This window comes from Coturnix japonica, chromosome 18 (genome assembly GCF_054131305.1).
Source record: "Coturnix japonica strain WE chromosome 18, WE-NBRP24, whole genome shotgun sequence".
Classification (NCBI taxonomy): Eukaryota; Metazoa; Chordata; class Aves; order Galliformes; family Phasianidae; genus Coturnix; species Coturnix japonica.
The window spans coordinates 11,957,248-11,976,473 of NC_140680.1; the positions used below are offsets into that span (position 1 = coordinate 11,957,248).

Consider the following 19,226-nt stretch of genomic DNA (forward strand, 5'->3'; position numbering starts at 1 on the left):
TTATCAACAATTCTAGTATAGATGGTACAGGGAAAAATATGGTTTTTTTCCAAGTTACATTTTTCTATGAACTCCCATAGAGGTTGCTTGAATTCCTTGTAATCTTTGCATTGCTTTAATAGTAAAAAAAGCATTTCTTTTTTGTTTTCCCTTGAATAAATTTTAGGTGGAAAACAAACCCTCTAATGAATCTCACCCCTACTGTGGTCTTCCATTGGAGTGTTGTTTTGGGGTTGGGTTCTTGGATTTTTGTTTACCAACATTTGTTTGCTGTTGATATTCCTGAGTTTCTCATAGCACTCATCATTCATAAAACCTGCTGCTGATTGAGTTGTAAAGCTTCTTGTGTATAAACACATAGTACAGAGCTCTGAGCAAATCATATCTAGTCCAGGAAGCTCTCACCTTTGATTATAGTAGTTCAGTTTGGTTTTTAATTTGACCAAAAAGCCATTTTTACTGGGCTGAATCCAGCTCTAATGTAATCCGTAGTTTCTCATCTATATTCTTGAAGACTAATGGAATAGTAAAACCTTAAAGACAACATAAATGTGTTGTATGGTGTCCTCAGGATAACTCCTGCACTGAAGATGTTTTTTCCCCACCCTGTAGAGGTATCTCATTAAGGTACCCACTAGTATCATTATTAAGTTTTCATGTGTTTCTCAGTTTTGATGGTAATCTTTGTGTGTGTTAATTTTTCTTTTTTTTTTTTTTTCCTTTACAGCACCAATGTGGTTATGAATTATTCAGAAATAGAGTCTAAGGTTCGAGAAGCAACCAATGATGATCCATGGGGACCTTCAGGGCAACTCATGGGAGAGATTGCCAAGTAAGTGATAATTTGAGTCAGTGATGAAGAAAGGTGCATTTTATAGCAGAATGTGAAATCTGCTGTTAAATCAACTCTGGTGTGCTGACTGATAATGCTGAAAGGATGATGTAAATAAATTCCTCTTTTCTTAAGCACAATCTTTTAAAATTGCGTAATCTTACAATGTATTGGAAACTGTCTGGCAGAAAACAGACAAATGATTTCTGAAACTCTGGATTTTACATATGTAACCTCAGAATGTGTTCAGTGGGTCTGACTTTTTTGGAGTGTCTATTTTCAAAGGGATTTTCTGTGACTTTCTATTTAGAAAGTCGCATTCTGGTCAAATTCTTCTTTTTGAACTGTTTTCTGCCAAAATCACTTTGGAAGTTACGTGTTTGACGTGTTGCAGTGGTTATTAGGGTATTTTTTTCCTTATGAAATACATTCTTCTACTGCCTTAGATTTGTAGATTTATTTTTTCTTTTGTAGTCCTACAATGTAAATTACTTCTGTATGACTAAGAAACAGTGATAGCTTTTTCCCTTGTAACGCTGTCAAACTCAGATGGGTTTAGATCAAGCCTGCCATCTACTGTCAGTGCTGAGATGTAACAAGCTATTATTGCAAGCCGCTGAGAATAAAATTTCTTGTACTCCTTTTGTCTAATTTTTTAGGGCAACGTTTATGTATGAACAGTTTCCAGAACTTATGAACATGCTTTGGACTCGCATGCTGAAAGACAATAAAAAGAACTGGAGGAGAGTTTATAAGGTGTGTGTTAACATGAGCTAGAAGTATGCAGGATTTTCTTTGGTTTACAAAGGATTTAAGTGTAACATTGTGATTTAGTGTCTTGTTTAGATATCACTTACTCTGCTAGCAACATATTTCTTTACTAACTCTGTTTAATAATTCTACTATTGCAATCAAAGGTGTCTTTCAAAGAAAAAGTAAATATCTGCTTTAAGAAAAGCTACTTAATGTGTAATATTGTAATTGTGCATTTTGATGTTCAAGTATTGGAGTAGTATTCACATTTTTAATCTAACCAAAGGAATTGTTACTGTGCTACGAGAGAAGCAGATGATAAATTATTATGCTATCAAGACAGTGTTCTTAAAGGAATTAAAAAATAGCTGTAAATTGTGGTTTTGCTTTGAGTGGAGTAAGTTTTGTTACAGATCTTGTTGTATCAGGGTATGCCCTACTTGCATTTTGGAAACAGAACTGAAAATCATTTGCATTTTTCTTGTCTTTGGCTAATTAGTTTGGTACGGAAACTTTTTGCTGAAGAATATCATGCTGCACTTAAAGTGGTGTTCAGTGTTCACTGAATTATGCAAATATAACCTCATTTTTTTAGAACTGATATATTAAACTAGCTTATACTTTGTTGATGCCTGGGTTGGAACAAGACAATTAATTCTAAGGCATGGTTTGTGCTTTTCACAGGTGCTTGATGTTTTGTATTCATAGTAATTGTTTTCCCTGAAGTACAATATAAATTAATATTTAATGCTATCACACATAACTACTTAATGTTATAAAGACTGCTTGGAATTGCTTATCAGGTTTGGATATAGGCTGAAATATGATGATATTTTTTAGCTGTTAAAGGCACTACTTCAAGGTGGTGGTGTTTTTCCCCAGATGGAAATCCTAAACTTAAAAAACTGCAATTAAAGTAATTCATAAACTTCATTTATTTCATAACTTGCTCAGATTTGCCCTGAAATGCAGTTTTGAATACCCCCTGCTTCCAGCATTCGGCTTCTTACATTTCTGTAGGAGTTACTTTTCAATGAAAACTATTGGAAGCTGTGATTGAGAAGTAAAAAAAAACCTGTTTCGTTTTGCAGGGTTACTTTTTTTCTCTTAAATTTCTTTGTGTATTTTAAAAGAAGCAGTGAAGGCAATTACTTGTGATTTGGTGACAATAAGTTATAGTTTAATTGATGCAGTTTTGATAACCTGAAGAGTGAATGGTGTGTTTTTGGGGGAAGGGCTGTGGAAAAGATGGACCTTGGCTTTTTGCTTTTGTTTTTTCTCTGTAGGTGAACATATATGATAATCAGTTATATAAAAGGGAAAAATCTTATTACTTTATAGTTTTGGTGGGGGCAGGTTTGGATTTCAATTATGTTTTGTTTTTTTTAAGAATGAGCTTTTGTTCATGCAATCATAAGGTGCTTTGTATTTTTATAGTCTTTGCTGCTCCTAGCTTACCTCATAAGGAATGGATCAGAGCGTGTTGTTACAAGTGCCAGAGAACACATTTATGATTTGCGATCCCTGGAAAATTACCACTTTGTAGGTGAGCAATAGAAAAATCTTATAAGCAAATTAAAACAGTAGTTGGAGTTGTCAGTCACCTGAACCAGCTTAGAAGCTTCCCCAGTCTAATTAGAATGTGACTGTTGCCAGTTGTGTGAAGAGTGCAGAATCCAAGACGTGGGACCCTAGAGTATTAATTAGTGAAGACAAGAACTTGCAGAAAAGACTGGCTAATAACAACAGAACCAACACAACATGAGTGTTCGGGTTTTTATTAAAATATGCACTAGAGACTGGTCCCCTGTGGTGTCCGTAAAGGAATAGCTTTAATCATATGGGAAGAAAAGGTTAGAGCTCCAAAACACACACATCTGTTTGAAGCTAGGGCTTTTTCCTCCCACCAAATAATATTTACAGTGCAAAGGCAGCAAGGCCAGTGTGTGTTTTGAATGTGAAAAAGGCTGGGAAAGGAGCATATTTAGCTTGTAGTACATCCCAACTGAAAGCACTTTTTCAAAAATTGAGTTTTGCAATAAGAGTGAGTTCTTGCAATTAAAGTTGCAAGAAGTGTACCAAAAAGATTGAGCAAAAAGGCTTATGTTCTGGAGGGTTAAAATATTTTGTGGAAAATATAATTTCTATTTGTCATTACTGATCTTTTCAATGTTTTGGTAGCAGTTAAACGTTTTCTAAACACACTGTTCAGTGAACTGTTATTTAAGTAAGGCTGAACATTTGTGTTGAAATGATATTTGTTCCCCTTAAAACACAAGCAGCAGACCTTGGTATCCTTTCACTTCAATTACTTTATTCATAATTTAAATTTTCTTTTTATTTTGTGAAATTCACTTTTAATGCCTCTGATTTATTTTCTTTTCTCATTCCTCCCCCCTTTCTTTCACACTCCCTTTCCTGCATTACCTACATAGATGAAAATGGCAAGGACCAGGGTATTAATATACGCCAGAAGGTAAAAGAAATGGTTGAATTTGCACAAGATGATGATCGACTTCGGGAAGAAAGGAAGAAAGCAAAGAAGAACAAAGACAAATACATTGGTGTTTCTTCGGACAGTGTAGGAGGGTTCCGATATAGTAAGTACTAACGAGGCTTTGCTGGTCAAGAGTTGACAATCTAGACTTTTAACTTGCCTTAGATATGCAGGGAAAAATCTCAGATAATTACTAAGAAACTTCTAAGATGCTCTTTTAGTTGTTTTTTTCCTTTGTAATTCTTTTCCCCACACATAATTAAATTAATTACTTTAAAAGCCTGTTTTTCATTGGCAGATTCTTCAGGTTTTTTAGCAAGTTTTCATGTTAATAAGTTAACAAAAAACTTATAAGCGGCCTTGATGCACTGGCTTAGCCAAAACTTAGCTATTTTGTTTTCACCTTTAGGTGGAGTCGCAGTGAGAAATGAATGCTGCTGTAGCAGTAGGGAAGTCAGAGTTTCTTATTCTTACTGTAATTAAAGAAGTGATGCTTTCTGTCTCCCATAGGACAAGAATACTGTTTTACTTACTTTCTGCTAACCTGCTTTAGAGCCATTGTTTAACTGGAATTAGGGCTTTCAGGACAGTGCATTATGTATACTTTAAAACTCATATATCAGGAGTTTATCAAGTCCCTGTCTCCGTGTTTTTAAAACGTTTGATTAGTAGTGTTGGTCCCATGTGCTTTTCAGGGGAAGACTCCCACAGGTAAGACACAAAATGCTTTATGTAGACCTATTAAGCTTATATAGGATTTTGGCTGTGGAAGATGAAATACCATCTACTTGTTTTTGTTTAGAGAGTACACTCTTCTGCCTGAAAACCTCGATCAGATAGAGGCACACAACTGGTACAGTGTGTTTTCATACGTAGTCCAAGTGTGCAGCTTCCTTCTTGCTCCCCAGTCCTTGCCATAATGCATAGCAGGGATCTGAGCTTGAACTTGATTTTTATGTATGATGCTTTCTAGCATGTCATTCATTATTTAGCTTTCGGTCTTAAAATGTTTATCTTATTTTCTTTTGCACGGGTAGATTCTTGGGTTCTTTTATTAAGGGATGAGTCCCCATGTCACAATGATACAAACCTTTGGTTTGCTAAACTCAGTGACTTCTTTGAGAGAAGGGTTTGGTATATGATATGAGAAGGAGATGTACATGACCTATACTTCAACTGCTACTCTATAGTGCTTTGCATTTTTCTTTTCCCATCCTCTTTACTTGTGCTCAACTATTTTTGACACGTTACTTCCCCGTGTTCCTCTGTTCTCCCTTTTCCTCATATGCAGAGTAGATGGAAAGCTCCCTGGCAGAATGACTTTATTATATTCTTACAGGCTGTTGCTACTAGCTTGGAACTCTGCTGGTTCTCTCTTTAAGGAATACTTATGAGTCACTGCATCTGTACTTCAAGTACGTGCTCCTCTGTCTATTCTCCCTGTGCTTTTCTTTTGACTTGCTCTGAACCGAGTCGTGATCCATCTATGTATGCTGGGAAGAAGACTTTTTTTTTTTTCCCCCCATATATTCTTAAGATATCATTCAAGTTTTTGAGTTTAAAGGACTGTCTCCTTTTATCATGTATTCCATTTCTATGGTCCAGGATTTTTAATTTTACTCTCATTTGAGTATAGTCCTTAATCTTCCTAGCTGTACAAAACAAGTTTTCTTTCCCAGGTCAGACTTTTAACCTAAAAAAGATCTAGTTACCTAAATAGAAAATGCTTGTATTTTCACAGTTCTTGTTAGTACTTTTTGTCCTGAAAATGCTGAGTTCTAAGTTCTTTTATCTTTATTTTAAAATTCCTATTGCAGAAGGAAATCTTTTAATGGAACCTACTTTAAAATGCTTGGGAGCCTGACATAAGCTGAAATAAAGCCTTTTTACTCTCTCGCAAAATTTAACCGTAGTACTGCTGTTTCTTACAATTTTTCCTTCTTTGGTAGTAGAGATCCCACTGAGTATCTGGTTTGATTTCTATCAGGCTCTCAACAAATTTGTCTGTCCTCTGTGGATCTAAACAAAATATGATTGGAGACGTGCATTTATTTCCTTGGTGAGAAAAATGTATTCCCTGTTATATCATGTTATTGGGCAGGTAGATCTCAAATTCTACTACACCTTGTAGAGCTTAAATCCATCATTTTCTTTTTATTAAAAATGGCTTAATTGAATACGTCTTGAATATTACCCGAGCTACAATTTAATTTATATGTTAACCTGAAGTAATGAATTTTTCACCATTCTTCCTTTCTTCTTTTCAGTCTTACTTATCTGTAGCAGTGAAATACATGTTTTTCAATAGTATAAAAAAATCAACCCTTTTTCCATGTGTGATGGTTCCAAATAAAAAATGCTGATGTTTAAAAGTTTTGTCTAGAAACTGAGCTATACTGGATTGTTCCATATACACTAGCTAACAAAGCACGCTGTGGTTCTGGTAGGTTAAGTCTTTGTTACACTTTACGTGCTCTTTTTTCTTGTAATTTAAACTTGGTTTGTCCAGGTGTGTTTAAGTCTAGGCTTAGGTTCAAAATTTTCTTAATCAGATGAACTGATGTCAGGTAAAACTGTCAGCTGTCTTTAGGCTCTCACTATGGGGGTCTCAATTACTTGAATAGGAAGAGATAAATTTTCTAAGTGTTCTGTAAAGACCAAGGTACTCCATGGCTGAAGAAAAGGCGAGTTGCTTTACAGCCTCTTTTTCATCTTTTTGAAAGGAGATTTTATTTAAATGATGAACATAGAAAAGAAAGAACAAAGTTACTGTGCATTTCACTCTTGTCTTTCAATATTATGGTACAATGCTTTTATCTGTTCTTGAATTTCAGTGTATCAAAACCTTTGATTTACCTCTGTGAACACACGGGTTGGCTCGGGATGAAACGTCTTGCATTAAGTGACTGCTATAGAACTAGCATGTCCCATTTCCAATAAGCTGCTTATGCAGACAGGGTTGGTTGTACCGCTTGGGGTTCTTCAGCAGAATCCAATAGTATCCTGATGTGCCACGTAGTATGTTAAGATTGTGTGGATGTTGTAAACAAAAGTCTTTGATTCTGCATTTCTGCCACTTAATGATGTGTACTACATGCTGTGCCTTGCTGTAGAAGTGTTAATTCAGCATTACAGGAGCTTTCAGTTTGCTTTGAAAATGTGTAAGGTTTATGTACACAGGGGGGAGAAACTTGAGAACAATTTGAAAGAGACCACAGGCATTCATTTGCTGTTATATTTAGTATTTTTTGTCTTAATGCCTTACACAGGTGAAAGATATGATCCTGAGCCCAAGTCAAAGTGGGATGAAGACTGGGATAAAAAGTCTTCATTCCCATTCAGTGATAAGTTAGGTGAGCTAAGCGACAAAATTGGAAGCACAATCGATGACACCATCAGCAAGTTCCGAAGGAAAGACAGAGAGGACTCTCCAGAACGATGCAGGTACTAGAGCTATTTTAACATGGATTTATCCTGTAAAATTGCTGTTACAAAGCTCTCTGACACTACTGATTATTAGTTGCGATCTGCTGCCATTCTTTGTGTGGAAATGTGTTTAGGGTCAATACCTGCTTCCCTTGTGGAGCTTAGCCTCAGGGAATAATGTAACTCTGTTCATAGTTAAATGCCTTTGGCTGCCTTCCACTATAGCCCCTAGCTTAGATGGCTGCTGGCAGTGCAGGGATTTTGGCTGAAGTTCCTGAGCTTTTGCTCGTCTCAGCATTTCAGTGGTATTCCTTGTGCCCAGTGTACCTGAAGCTGCTGTTTAATGCTACAGCTACGCCAAATGCTGAAGTGCTAAAGAAGAGGGAGATACAAAATCACTTTAGTCTATCTTGACACCATGCAGCTTCACTGTGCTCATCTGAGTAAGGACATAGTACAGAACTTCTGTATGTTAAAAAAAAACAACTATTGAACTTTCTCAAGAAACCTGTATTTTGTTTGGCAACTACTTATTTTGAAGTAAGGAAGAAAACCTCATTCTGCTTTGCCAGTAGAAAGATCTTTAAAAACATCGCTTTTCAACATGTGCGTCCAATTTTATTATCTGGAGATCAAATTCATACTTAAGAGTTTGAAATTGCTGAAGAGGAAGTGTTTAAGTGTACTGAAATCATACCTTTTTGGGAAACAGCTTAAAATTGAAATTTGCACTGAGATCTGATGAGCATTTCTTACAGGAAGATGCTCAAAGACATCCACACAAACATACGCACACATTTAGTATAGTTTATACATGTAGATGTACATTTGTGTGTGCATGTGTATACGTTATGAAATCTATGAATTTCATAGATTTCTATGAAAATCTATCATGAAACTAGAGCAATTTCATAGGAAAAAGAAAATAATGGCAGCATTTCCAAGACAAAGGCAGCATGGCCTTCCTTGCTAGGACATGAATAAATCATTCAACTGGTATTCGTTGCACGCATCTGAGTTTTCTCTTAGAACTTGCTGTCGATAGACTACAAAGAAGATGGGATCAGAAGAAAAGTAAACAATTCCAAACTTAACAATGATACATTGCTGTGTGCTTTTCTGTGCTTTCAAAAGCAATGTGTCCTGGTGTTTGCGCAGCTCACAGTCCATAGTTCATGTGGAAAATGTGCAATAAGTAGTTTTATCTTCTGCTTTATTTCTGAATGGCTCCTGAGCTCTTACTCGTGGTGATATAAAGTGTTGCACCTTCCAGTATCTCACAGTTCTAAGGAGATTGAACTTATGGGTAATAACATCTGTACTTAGAGATATTATAAATACAAACTTTGGAATACATTTTATACTAAGTGAATGCTGTATTTGTATGAAGTTAAATAATTAAGCTTAATAAAAACATGAAATTTTAATAATCATGTGACTTAACTCTCAACAACACAGCATTCTGCTGTAAAGGCTTCATGAAATCCATATTTATTTTTTTTTTCCCTTTCAACAAATTATTAAAGAAAAAAAGAGCTTCCAGAAAGACTTTCTAGCTCATACAGTAGCAGGCTACAAATAATAGCATGGAATTAAGGTGCCATTTTACTAGGAAGGGTGACTAAATGTTGATAGTTGTTCATCTGGCATATCTGCTGTTAAGTGTTCTGTTGTTTTGAGTTTAATAGCTTTATAAATCACTTTCTTTAGCACTGTAAAGCCAATAAAGGTCTTGGAGCACAGAGAATAAATCTGACTTACGCATCTTTAGAATGTTTAATGCAAGTCAGATGACACAATCTTTGCCTCCACTATACACACCAGAAGTACTTGGCCTAACTTCTGGCTTTCTGACTGCTTGCAAAGCTGGTATTTTCCATGGAAGGGAAAAAAAAATGCTTGAAGTAACCAAGAACTGAACTTGTGATATATCTGCCTTGTGTTTGTAATAGATAACACTGAAATAGCTGTTCACACAATTAAGTATGGAGAAACCTACTCTGCATTTTTATGTACTGTTGTGGAAGTCTTATGTTGTTTTTTGTTTTTTTTTCCCCATAAATATATGTCTTTGGAATTAGAGAGGACCATAAACAATATCCCACGGGAGTAGGAAAAACTCTGCTTCTTTCTTAGTTTTGATTTATTCACTTAAGACCAAAGAACTAATGAATTGCTGCCCTGATTCTAGGCTTGTGTGCACTTTGTTTTTCTAAGTTACCTGCAGATACACATTGGTACAGAAGAGCCATTAAGTTTTTTTTCATAAGAATTCTTGCACTCTTATCTATCCTTGTTTCTCCGGTGTTCAGAAAGGTTGCTGCAGGTAGCAGAATAGAAGGGAAGCAAAACATCAGTGCTGCTATGAAAGCATAGAACAGTGATTTTTAAAGGTGACTCTTGTTAACGTTTGTAGTAGATTACTATTCGGATGGTCTCGAGATGTTGGTAATTATTTCTATTGCCTTAAGGAACATTGTTCAAAGAAAGCAGAAACGTACACAGATCTCAAGGCAAAGAGAACATGTATCCATAGTTTAGTTTCTGGAAGTTGCAGCCATGTACTTCCTTTCTAGATCTCTTAGTTATTTAGTACAGTGCAAGCTGCAACTTCTGTTTTTTAAGTTAATTCTGCAATTCTCAGTTGAAACACTGTTATTTTACTATTCTGAGCACGATAAATACACTTTAAGGGACCATTAATCTGTAATGTTTGATTGCTGTTAATGTGATGGTTAAGGGAAAAATTTAAACCAGATCTCCTGAGACAGTTCTGAAATGGTACAGGTTGTCACAGAAAATTGGGTATTGTAATGTTTGTCCTGCATTCTGGCATGCATGTTTAATTTCTTTTTTCAGAAGCTTTTAGGCATGTATATTTTGCTGTGGATCACTAAAGACTCGCTCTTTCTTATAATGACTGGACTTTGATTATCAGTCACTTCCTCAACCCACAATGCATGCATGGGCTAGGCAGGCTCTATAGTGAAGACATTGCATCTGGCTTTAAGAGACTTAATTGTGATTATCCTGACCTTAGATATTTCAACACATTTGAAAAGAAACATTCATCTTAAAGACCTCAGAGGGGTGTGTATGATGTAGCGTGCTAACATGAACATCAGTCTTCTTTGTGTGCTTGAATTAAGTCTCAGTGTCATAAATGAGAATGTGGTCAGTGGTCCCATTGTGTTTATTTTGTACATAGTTGGCACATGTGCAGGAATCACATACTAGAACAGTAGTCTGTTGTTCCAAGTCAGTGTTAAAGCTGGAAATATAAGTTTAGGTGACGATGTTAGATCTCAGTTGCTTAAGGTTGACTCAGGCAAATGCAGTCACTGGGCCTGTAGCTGTGATTTCAAGAACTTCTTTCTCTTAAAGAAAAAAAAGTACACTGAGCATTTGCTCTCACTAATGATAATGAATTGAGCCATCATCCCTAGTGGTGTGTAGGTAGTATGTGTAGTGGAAATGAAACGCATGCAATGTGTTCCAAAAAGCCTGTTATTGTTAACAGAGAACAAAGGCTACCCTCCAGAGTATATTTCAGTTCCTGTCATATTCCTACTGACAAAGGGACGTCATTTCTTAAATTTTACGGTTTTAGTATTCTAATGCATTATTAAAATATAAAACCTTTCCACTTTTAAATACCTTGCTAAGGGAATTACTATTTCAAAATACTTTTCAATATATTTAAGCTTTTTCTACAGTAATTTTCAGTGTTATGTACAAATCTTGCTTTGATGATAACAGGCAACAAGACTATTAGTGGAGGTGAAATTAGTTTGCTTGTGAAAGGCTTAAAATGTAAGAGTAGAGAATTTAAGAATAAAAGAGTATTTCACGCTGACATCTAAAAAGTGTTCACTCCGAATGCTGATGCTTTTATTCTTTTACACTTTGAGGATAGATGTGTTTTCCTGCGGCAAATGAATAGTATCACTGCGCTGTATACTTCTCTAAAAAAGTTTTTCCACAAACATCCTGAGGAAAATAAAAGCCTGTTTGTCTAGAGAGGGAAATGAATTGACATAGGAATGGTGCTTTTGAAATCTGGAAGTTAGTACCTGTGTCTTGTTCACTGCTTGCTGGCTCTTGGTGTAAGGGATGAGCAGACTTGCCAGCTAAATTTTTGTTGCTGACTTCTTATGTGAAGTGTGGAGGAGTTCCCACCAGAAAGTGATTAACTGCACTGGATTTAAACACTGGTTTCCTATTGATCTCTGTATTGGACTTGCAGTTAACATTTAACAGGATAACATGTTTCTCTTCATCTCTTGTGTACTATAGGTGTGGTGCTGGTGCTATACTTATGATGTGTTACTTAGGGCTAAATACTATCTTTCTCAAATGTAGGAAGTAGCAGTATTTCATTATGAACCATTGCTACAAGGAACTGCAGTATTCAAAACAGTTGTGGTCTAAGCCAGGTGTCTGTTTAAACTGGGGTGTCCGTCATGAATGATATTTATCAATTTTATTCTTCTAGTGACAGTGATGAGGAAAAATCAAGAAGAAGCAAATCTCCCAAAGCTGAATTTAAAAATGAAGAGGAGACTGTGACAACCAAACATATTCATATTACGCAGGCTACAGAAATTATCACCAGCAGACACAAACGTTCAGCAAATCCTTCAAAAACCATTGACTTAGGAGCAGCAGCGCATTATACAGGTGATAAAGCAAGCCCAGAACAGAATGCTGCATCTCATGCTGGGCAGCCTACAGCAAAGGTGAGACAATAGAAGAGCACAGTAGAATATGAATTTGGAAAACTTTCTCTAAAGTATTTCACACATAACGACTTAAAGAGCTTTTAGGCTCTTCTGTAAGTTACTGATAGGCAATATAACACTTTAAACAAGGTCATTTTGAATTGCTTGTGTGAGCACAGTTGTCTTCTTTTCTGAAGTAGCCTGACCTTAAGCTTGTCTTCTACTGAAGTTATATCAGCCACACCTCAGTTTTCCATATGCATGTATAGAAAGATAACTGTTAAACTGTTTTAAGGGAACTTGTGTTTAAGTGGAGTTTTTTTGTCCCATCTTAATTTAATTGCTTCTTTATGTAGTCTTTTAATCACTGTGGAACAGTTAAAATGTAACTTTCGCCCTTAATGCCAGTCAATGTAGAAGGAGTTCTGCAAATGTTGCTCTTCTTGTTTTCATAAAGGAAGACATCTTACCCTTGAACAAATGATGCATCTGTCCAGTTCTGCTTTAAAAGTGACAGTGATACAAAGGATTAATTGTATTTCTTTTTCAGGCTTCTGGCAGCAAATCATCTAATGACCTGGTTGATCTGTTGTTTGATGGAGCAAGCCAGCCAGTCGCAACAGGTTAGTGTGCTTTTTTTTGTTTAATCATCTTAATGCATGTTCTGATGAACCAGTTCTGAGGATAAACTTGTTGGATGTTCCAAAGATAGAGAGGAGTAGATAAACTGAGAAATTAAAACTCAAACTTCGAGCTGCCTAGAATCTTTTGCAGTAAGGTGTTGTCTGTGTGGAGTTAATAAAAGTAGCACAGAGACTAGCCACCAGATCAGTCAATCCTAACCTTGTGTTTACAGGGTTTTTGTTGTTTTTTGTTCCAAAAATGGCAGTCCAATGCCTGGAGCCCCATATGCATCAATTCGACTGCATTCACACATGTGAAAACCACTTCTGTACAGTTCTATCTTGAATTGTGTCACTTCTGGGTATGCTGTAGTGGGAACCCATGTGATATGTCACACTAGGTATTATTATGTCTGAGCAAAGGCAGTATTACGAGCACCCTACGCAACTCAATTCCTTTCATCACTAGGATACCAAAATGATACCTCTGTAGGAATTTAATAGAATATATATCAAAATTCTATAGGAGAGGAGGGAAACTGTCATGGTAATCTACATCTTAGCATCAGGAATGACTTATTTTGCATTATTCTCTTTACTTAGTTAACTTCATATGCATAGGTGTTCATGTACATAGGTTTTACTACAGCTCTGGAATTTTAATATCCTGGATTCCAATCACTACGCCTAATCAATATTTGAAGCTTCAGTACTTGGTTATTATGACCTGTGTCCTCTTGACTAGAAAAAGATTGAAGCCTTTTTTGCTTTTACTTTTTGTTTTTTATGCTTATATTTGTCTGTATTCTTAATTATCAGTTTGGTTCTTCACTGCAGCAAACCCTTTTTCCACCCCTCCCCTCTCCTCTCTCTATTGTTTTTGTTCTTTTCTCCAAAGCAGCATTTAGAAATAGTATTGAGAAGAAGTGTATTACCAGCCGGACCTGGAAAGGCAGATGGAAAAGGTTCATCATTTGTAGTGACAGATCTCACATGGGAATCTTTAAGGGTAGCTCATGTTGAGAAGATTAGCACTGTCCTTCATGAGCAGGTCACTTGTTATGACCACTGTTCCTTGCAGCACAGGGTGTGGGAACATTCCCAGTGTTGAGCAAGAGACAGAGAAAGGATCACATGCGTGAGAACTTGTTTTTCTGTTTTAGAATGTAATCTGGAAGAATTTGAGTATCGTATTGTTACTCATTTTGCTTATAAACCTTCAAACCACTCACCTGTGTCCCTCTTAGAGAGTTCAGAACGTGGTGAGGAAGAAGGAATTGAGGCTGTGCATTGCAGTAGACAGAGTAAACATCAAAACGCTTCGGAGTATAGAATGCTTATTATGTCACTTCAGAGTTTGTGGTGAAGGATTTTTTAACTTAGTAGAATCTTTTCCCTTTTGAAATGGTGGTAAAATGGTTTTAGTAGTGCTGTATTTCTGAAAAATCATAGACCATCCTTGCAATACCTTCTGTGGTTCTCATGTTTTATACCATATGTTACACACCCTGCAAGAAAAGATATTTCCCCTTGGAAGAACAGTTGCTTTCTTAGCAATGTCTACAGTGAAATAACATTAAAAAGAAATACAAGTATGCATGTATTAGAAAGTGAATGGTTCCTTTTATTACTGCTAGCCATTTATTAAAAAGGAGATGGTTCTAGTTTAATTAACCCAGTTGAGAGCAGCAGATGGGGCAGAATGTCTTGCAGCGATAAGACAATTCAGAAATGGCACCAGATGTTGGAAGCTGTCCCTGGTGGTGTTAGAGTGCAGCACAGATGTTCCAGTCCCACCTGGCTAGTTTCTAAGCACTGCAGGCTAAGCAGCTGTGATGTAACCTATATAATGTACGCATAACACTAAAAGCAAAATAATTGAACTGCTGCAGCTCCTTCTAAGGGCGGGACTGTTTAGAGGTGAAATCTTTGAGGACAAACAAAAAAGGTCAGTCTCTTAGGTTTCTCAGGTCAGTGGAATGGCTAGCTAAAAGCAATGGCAAGGATAAGTGACAGATATAAACTATTTCCAGTTAATTTAAAGAAAAAAAAAGCTTTCTTTTGTATCAAAACAGAAGGTTTAAGAATAAAATCTCTTCTATACCTTGCCTGTATTTTTCTTTTCAGTGAAAAATTGTTACTATGGCACATTCAGAAGTTAATAATTTAGATGTCTACTTGGAAATCTTAATGTTCATGCTGCAGAAAGGGAGCAAACAAAAAAAGCAAGAAAAAACACACAAATGCAAACCCCTGTCCTTGAAATTTCAATTCAGGATCACTACAAAATCATTCATGCTTTAAGTAACACAAAAACTAAGTACGAGATATTTAATTTTTCATACTAAGCATAATAAATTAACTTCCTTATAGTCAGAATATCTGGCTTTTATATTAAAAAATATATTGTTTTAATTTCACAAGGTGCTAAGCTGGCAATACCCCTCACTTGCTGAATCTTTTCTGATCTTTTTATTCTGTTTAAGTTTATTTTGTTGTAGTAGTAAAAAATTGGACCCTAAGAAAACAACGGCAAAATCTGCAGCGCAGTTAGAAATAATCCAGTTTGCTGTTGCTCAGGCTTGTATAAATATAGTATGGTGATGAAAAGGGAAAACACTGTGGACTTATGTAGCACAATCAATAAATTCATCTTGCCAAATGCAGAATGGCTTTTCATAAATTCTGCATGCAATTATTGCAATGGATCTTTGCACGATCCTGTAACAGCACTTGTCTCCCTTCTGTTTCTAGATGTATCAACTGACCCATTTGGAGGATTTGCTGATTTTAGTTCAGCTGCTGCTTCAGCAAGTTTCCCATCATCACAAGGTAGGATTAATTTACAGATTGAAATGCTGTTAAAGTGGAGAAAGAGTGGAAGAGATGCCATGTGGCTTCTCTCATTCAAAGTCATTTCCATTTCAAGCAAATGATGCTGGACCACAAGTGTTGGTATTGTGGAAGGGGGAGATCCATTGTCTAGTGCAGCTCTTGTCTCATGGACCTGAAACTCCTATAAGCTTTATTTCAGGGAAATGTTGGTTCCAAATATATTCCTTTTCATTTTAAAACATATGCTTAAAACTTAGAATTTAACTCCAAATCTAATTTTGGAACCAACTGAAAGTGATTTTGTAAAACCTGAAACAAACAAGTGCTATCCAGGCAGAACAATGCTGCAAATGAGCACAGAGGGAAAGAAAGGACTTGCTGGTTTTTGTCAAGTTCACTTGGGCAGCAGTGATGCTTGTAGCTGAGTGAGGATGTAGGTGTAAGTCCAGAACGTGGAGTGATCAGCAGATCTACCTGTGATAAAAGAAAGATCTGCTCTAATTTCTTCAACAAGCTTTCTCAGTCAAAACGAAGTTGTGTTGCAAACACAAAGCCTCCTACTATGCAAATAATTTGTGTGTTAATACAGCCTAAATTGATACAATCTTTTATCTGCATTAATGTGATTAATCTATTCCAATCACCATTATGCAAGGGACAAGGAGTCCTGTAAAATGATTAATCATTCCTGAACAGCGTAAGCCCCTCTAGAAATCCTTTCCTTCTTGATTAATCATCTTTGAAGCCCTACCAAGGGGGCAAAACCTTGTACGTTTTACCCCCGTTTCCATTATTGGTGCTCAGTGCACAGATCTGAACAGAGATAAGTAAATGCTGAGTGTGCTTCTTCTATCAGGAATATTTAAAGTAGGTTTTAATTTTTAATATGTAATACTAATTGAAATATTCTAATATAGCCCCTGTTTGTGAGGGAGATCAAAGCAAATGTTCTAAGAAGGCCCTGAGCTAATGAACATCAGTGCATGAAATGGACTAATGTTGTTGGCAGTACTTAGATTTTGTGAACAGATTTACATTCCTAATATTCTTTAATTTGTTGGTAAATATAAAAATAATTGAAGGCTGATGGTGTATGTTGATAATCTTTTACATTCCATGTAAATGTCCATGCTGTTAGATTTCTAACAGTGGAATACAGATAGAGAAAATTGCAGTAGATGTCTGTTACTGAACTGGACATCGTGTAGTTTGGAAGCTGAAACTGTCACTAGATTCATCAGCCCCAGCTTTTATGTGTCTGAACCTTCATTAGCTCGTCTAAAGAAATTCAAAGGATAATTTAACTGTTCGTTAGAACTTGGTTCACTTCACGTGACAGTGACATTGCTCATCTCTTGGCTCAAATACCACAAGTGTATCAGTGATCTAATCAAAAAGCTGACCAGTACAATGGCCCAAACGTGGAACAAGATTCATGATGTAGTAATGAAAGCAGCTTAAGTGACATTGTTATATTTTTTAGCATCTCCTATATTTTTTTTAATCTTTTGCTATTACTGTTGTGAAGTAACCCTTTTCTGGTTAATAGAAAAACACACGTTTTTAAGGGAGATGACATCTACTTTCATTTCACTCAAAGGTTATGATGTGCTCAGATCACTAGTTTCTGTCTCTGGAAGCCTGTGATTCTGAAATAGATACCCTTGCAGTTGTGTATAAACAGCTTGTAAGGCATTTTACAGCTCTTTGTCTTGCTGCTAATTGCTGTGTTTTGATTTAAATGCTTGTCTGCAAAAACCCTGCTATATTGAAATGAAGCAAACTTTTAGTGATGACCTGTGAGTTCAGCAAAACTTCTGCTGAAGGATGTATTAAGATCCGAGATTGAATTTCTGGTTCATGCCAAAGGAACTCTGGAAAACTTGGTATGTTTGACATGAGCACCTCATGGGATAGGAAGAAATCATTCCTCATCACCTTAAATAATTAGTCTCCAGTAAGCTGTTTACAAAGGTTTTTTTTTTTATATATATATATTCCTCTCAGCATTTCTTATACAAAGGGTGACTGAATGTATACATGCAGATTCTGAAGTAGCTGGTTTTGTGTTCTATTGTGACAGAATTTCAAGTGGCTCAATCCTGGCAACAAGTTCTCTCAGCAAAAGAGCTGAGCTAAAAAATCAAGTTCTAGGTGTTGTTTTTACTAGTGACTCCAATCTGCCCCTGAGTTATCTTTGTATTTCAGCTAAAGATAATCTGTCCCTGTTTGTCTTGTATCCACAGGTGACATGTTATCGAACATCCTTCTTTCTGTGCATGGATGTTTCATATTTTCTTTGCTACCTTGTTAAAATTGTTGGAATATTCATGAGAGAGAATGATGTCCAGATGGAGGTTCTACCTGCAGATGTTAATCTGGACGGACACAGATCAGCTCTCATTTGTTTCAGTTCATGGAATATGGCAGTTGTTTAGTGCCATCCTTTAAGCCTTCTACCTTTCTTCCTTCTTTCACTTGCACTGTTCCCTTCCCCTCAGGTACAACAACAAGTGGAAATGGAGACTTTGGAGACTGGAGTGCCTTCAACCAAGCTTCTCCTTGTCCCAGTGCTTCATCTGGTGAGCTCTTCAGCAGCTCAGCACAGCAGCCAGCTATAGAGCTCTTCAGTGTCTCACAGCCGGCTTCTGGCCAGCCTCCAGCTGCTTCAAATTCTACAGATCTTTTTGATTTGATGGGACCCTCTCAGACAACCATGACCTCTTCACAAAGTATGAATTTCTGTATGATGAACTCCAATGCTGTGGGCATCGGTTTACCCATGTCGAGGTCGCAGGTATGCTGCCTTTTGTACAGTTTCTAAATGAGATTTCTCAGTCTTTTGCCTCTCCTTAATCACAACGTTGAAACTGGACCCATTCCACTCTTGAAATCCATACCTAGTCGCTCAGATGTTGTGACCAGCATTGCAGCAGAATATTTTGTCTGAAAATGACAAAGTGTCCTGAAAATAAAAGGTGCTGGAAGTCCTTGAAAGGCCTCTTTTTATAAGCCAGTCTTCCCTTAGATGATCTCCATTGTTCTATGAAGTGTTGCTGCTTTGTTGGGGAAGAAGAGGTTGATGACATTTTAAACCTTAAAGCCATCATCCACTGGATGTTACGGGTTTCCAGCCTCAGGTATGTGGAGGTGACAACTAGTCTGTTTTCCCAGAACCCAGAGCTGTCTGCTTATGTGCAGAGTCACTGAGTTTTGTTTTTCATTTTTATTATATATATATATATATAATATTCCATTATTATAATATATATATATATATATATATATATATTGGAAACCGTAACAGGTCAACTTGATATTGCGAGTTAAAAACCAGTATGTCTGAGTTAAAACTCAACTCTAGATGTTCACTGTAATACTGCATAGAGTTACGTGATCTTGATACTATTTTAATCTATTCTAATGATGGAACAGCAAACAGCAACACTGTTTTGGAAGAGCTGAGGTTGATAGAATAATCTCATTGGCTTTTTCTTGTGTTCTGTGGAAATACAAACACTTGCTGTTTAGTCCTGAAG

At 36.5% G+C, this 19,226-nt stretch overlaps 1 protein-coding gene across 2 annotated transcripts in view; it reads left to right on the plus strand.

Moving 5' to 3' along the window:
- Positions 1-19,226, plus strand: part of CLINT1 (clathrin interactor 1) — a 40,726-nt gene that overhangs the window by 19,006 nt on the left and 2,494 nt on the right. The window contains exons 2-10 of one of the 2 annotated variants that reach the window (XR_014935455.1): positions 728-832; positions 1,492-1,588; positions 3,023-3,131; positions 4,021-4,185; positions 7,352-7,526; positions 12,004-12,247; positions 12,780-12,852; positions 15,607-15,684; positions 18,189-18,827. Coding sequence is in view for 1 of the 2 variants with exons in the window: in XM_015876199.2 (XP_015731685.2) it covers positions 728-832; positions 1,492-1,588; positions 3,023-3,131; positions 4,021-4,185; positions 7,352-7,526; positions 12,004-12,247; positions 12,780-12,852; positions 15,607-15,684; positions 18,189-18,484 (1,342 nt within the window). In the remaining variant the exon portion in view is untranslated. The remainder of the gene's footprint in view (positions 1-727; positions 833-1,491; positions 1,589-3,022; positions 3,132-4,020; positions 4,186-7,351; positions 7,527-12,003; positions 12,248-12,779; positions 12,853-15,606; positions 15,685-18,188; positions 18,828-19,226) is intronic. The other variant, XM_015876199.2, reaches the window with a different exon arrangement.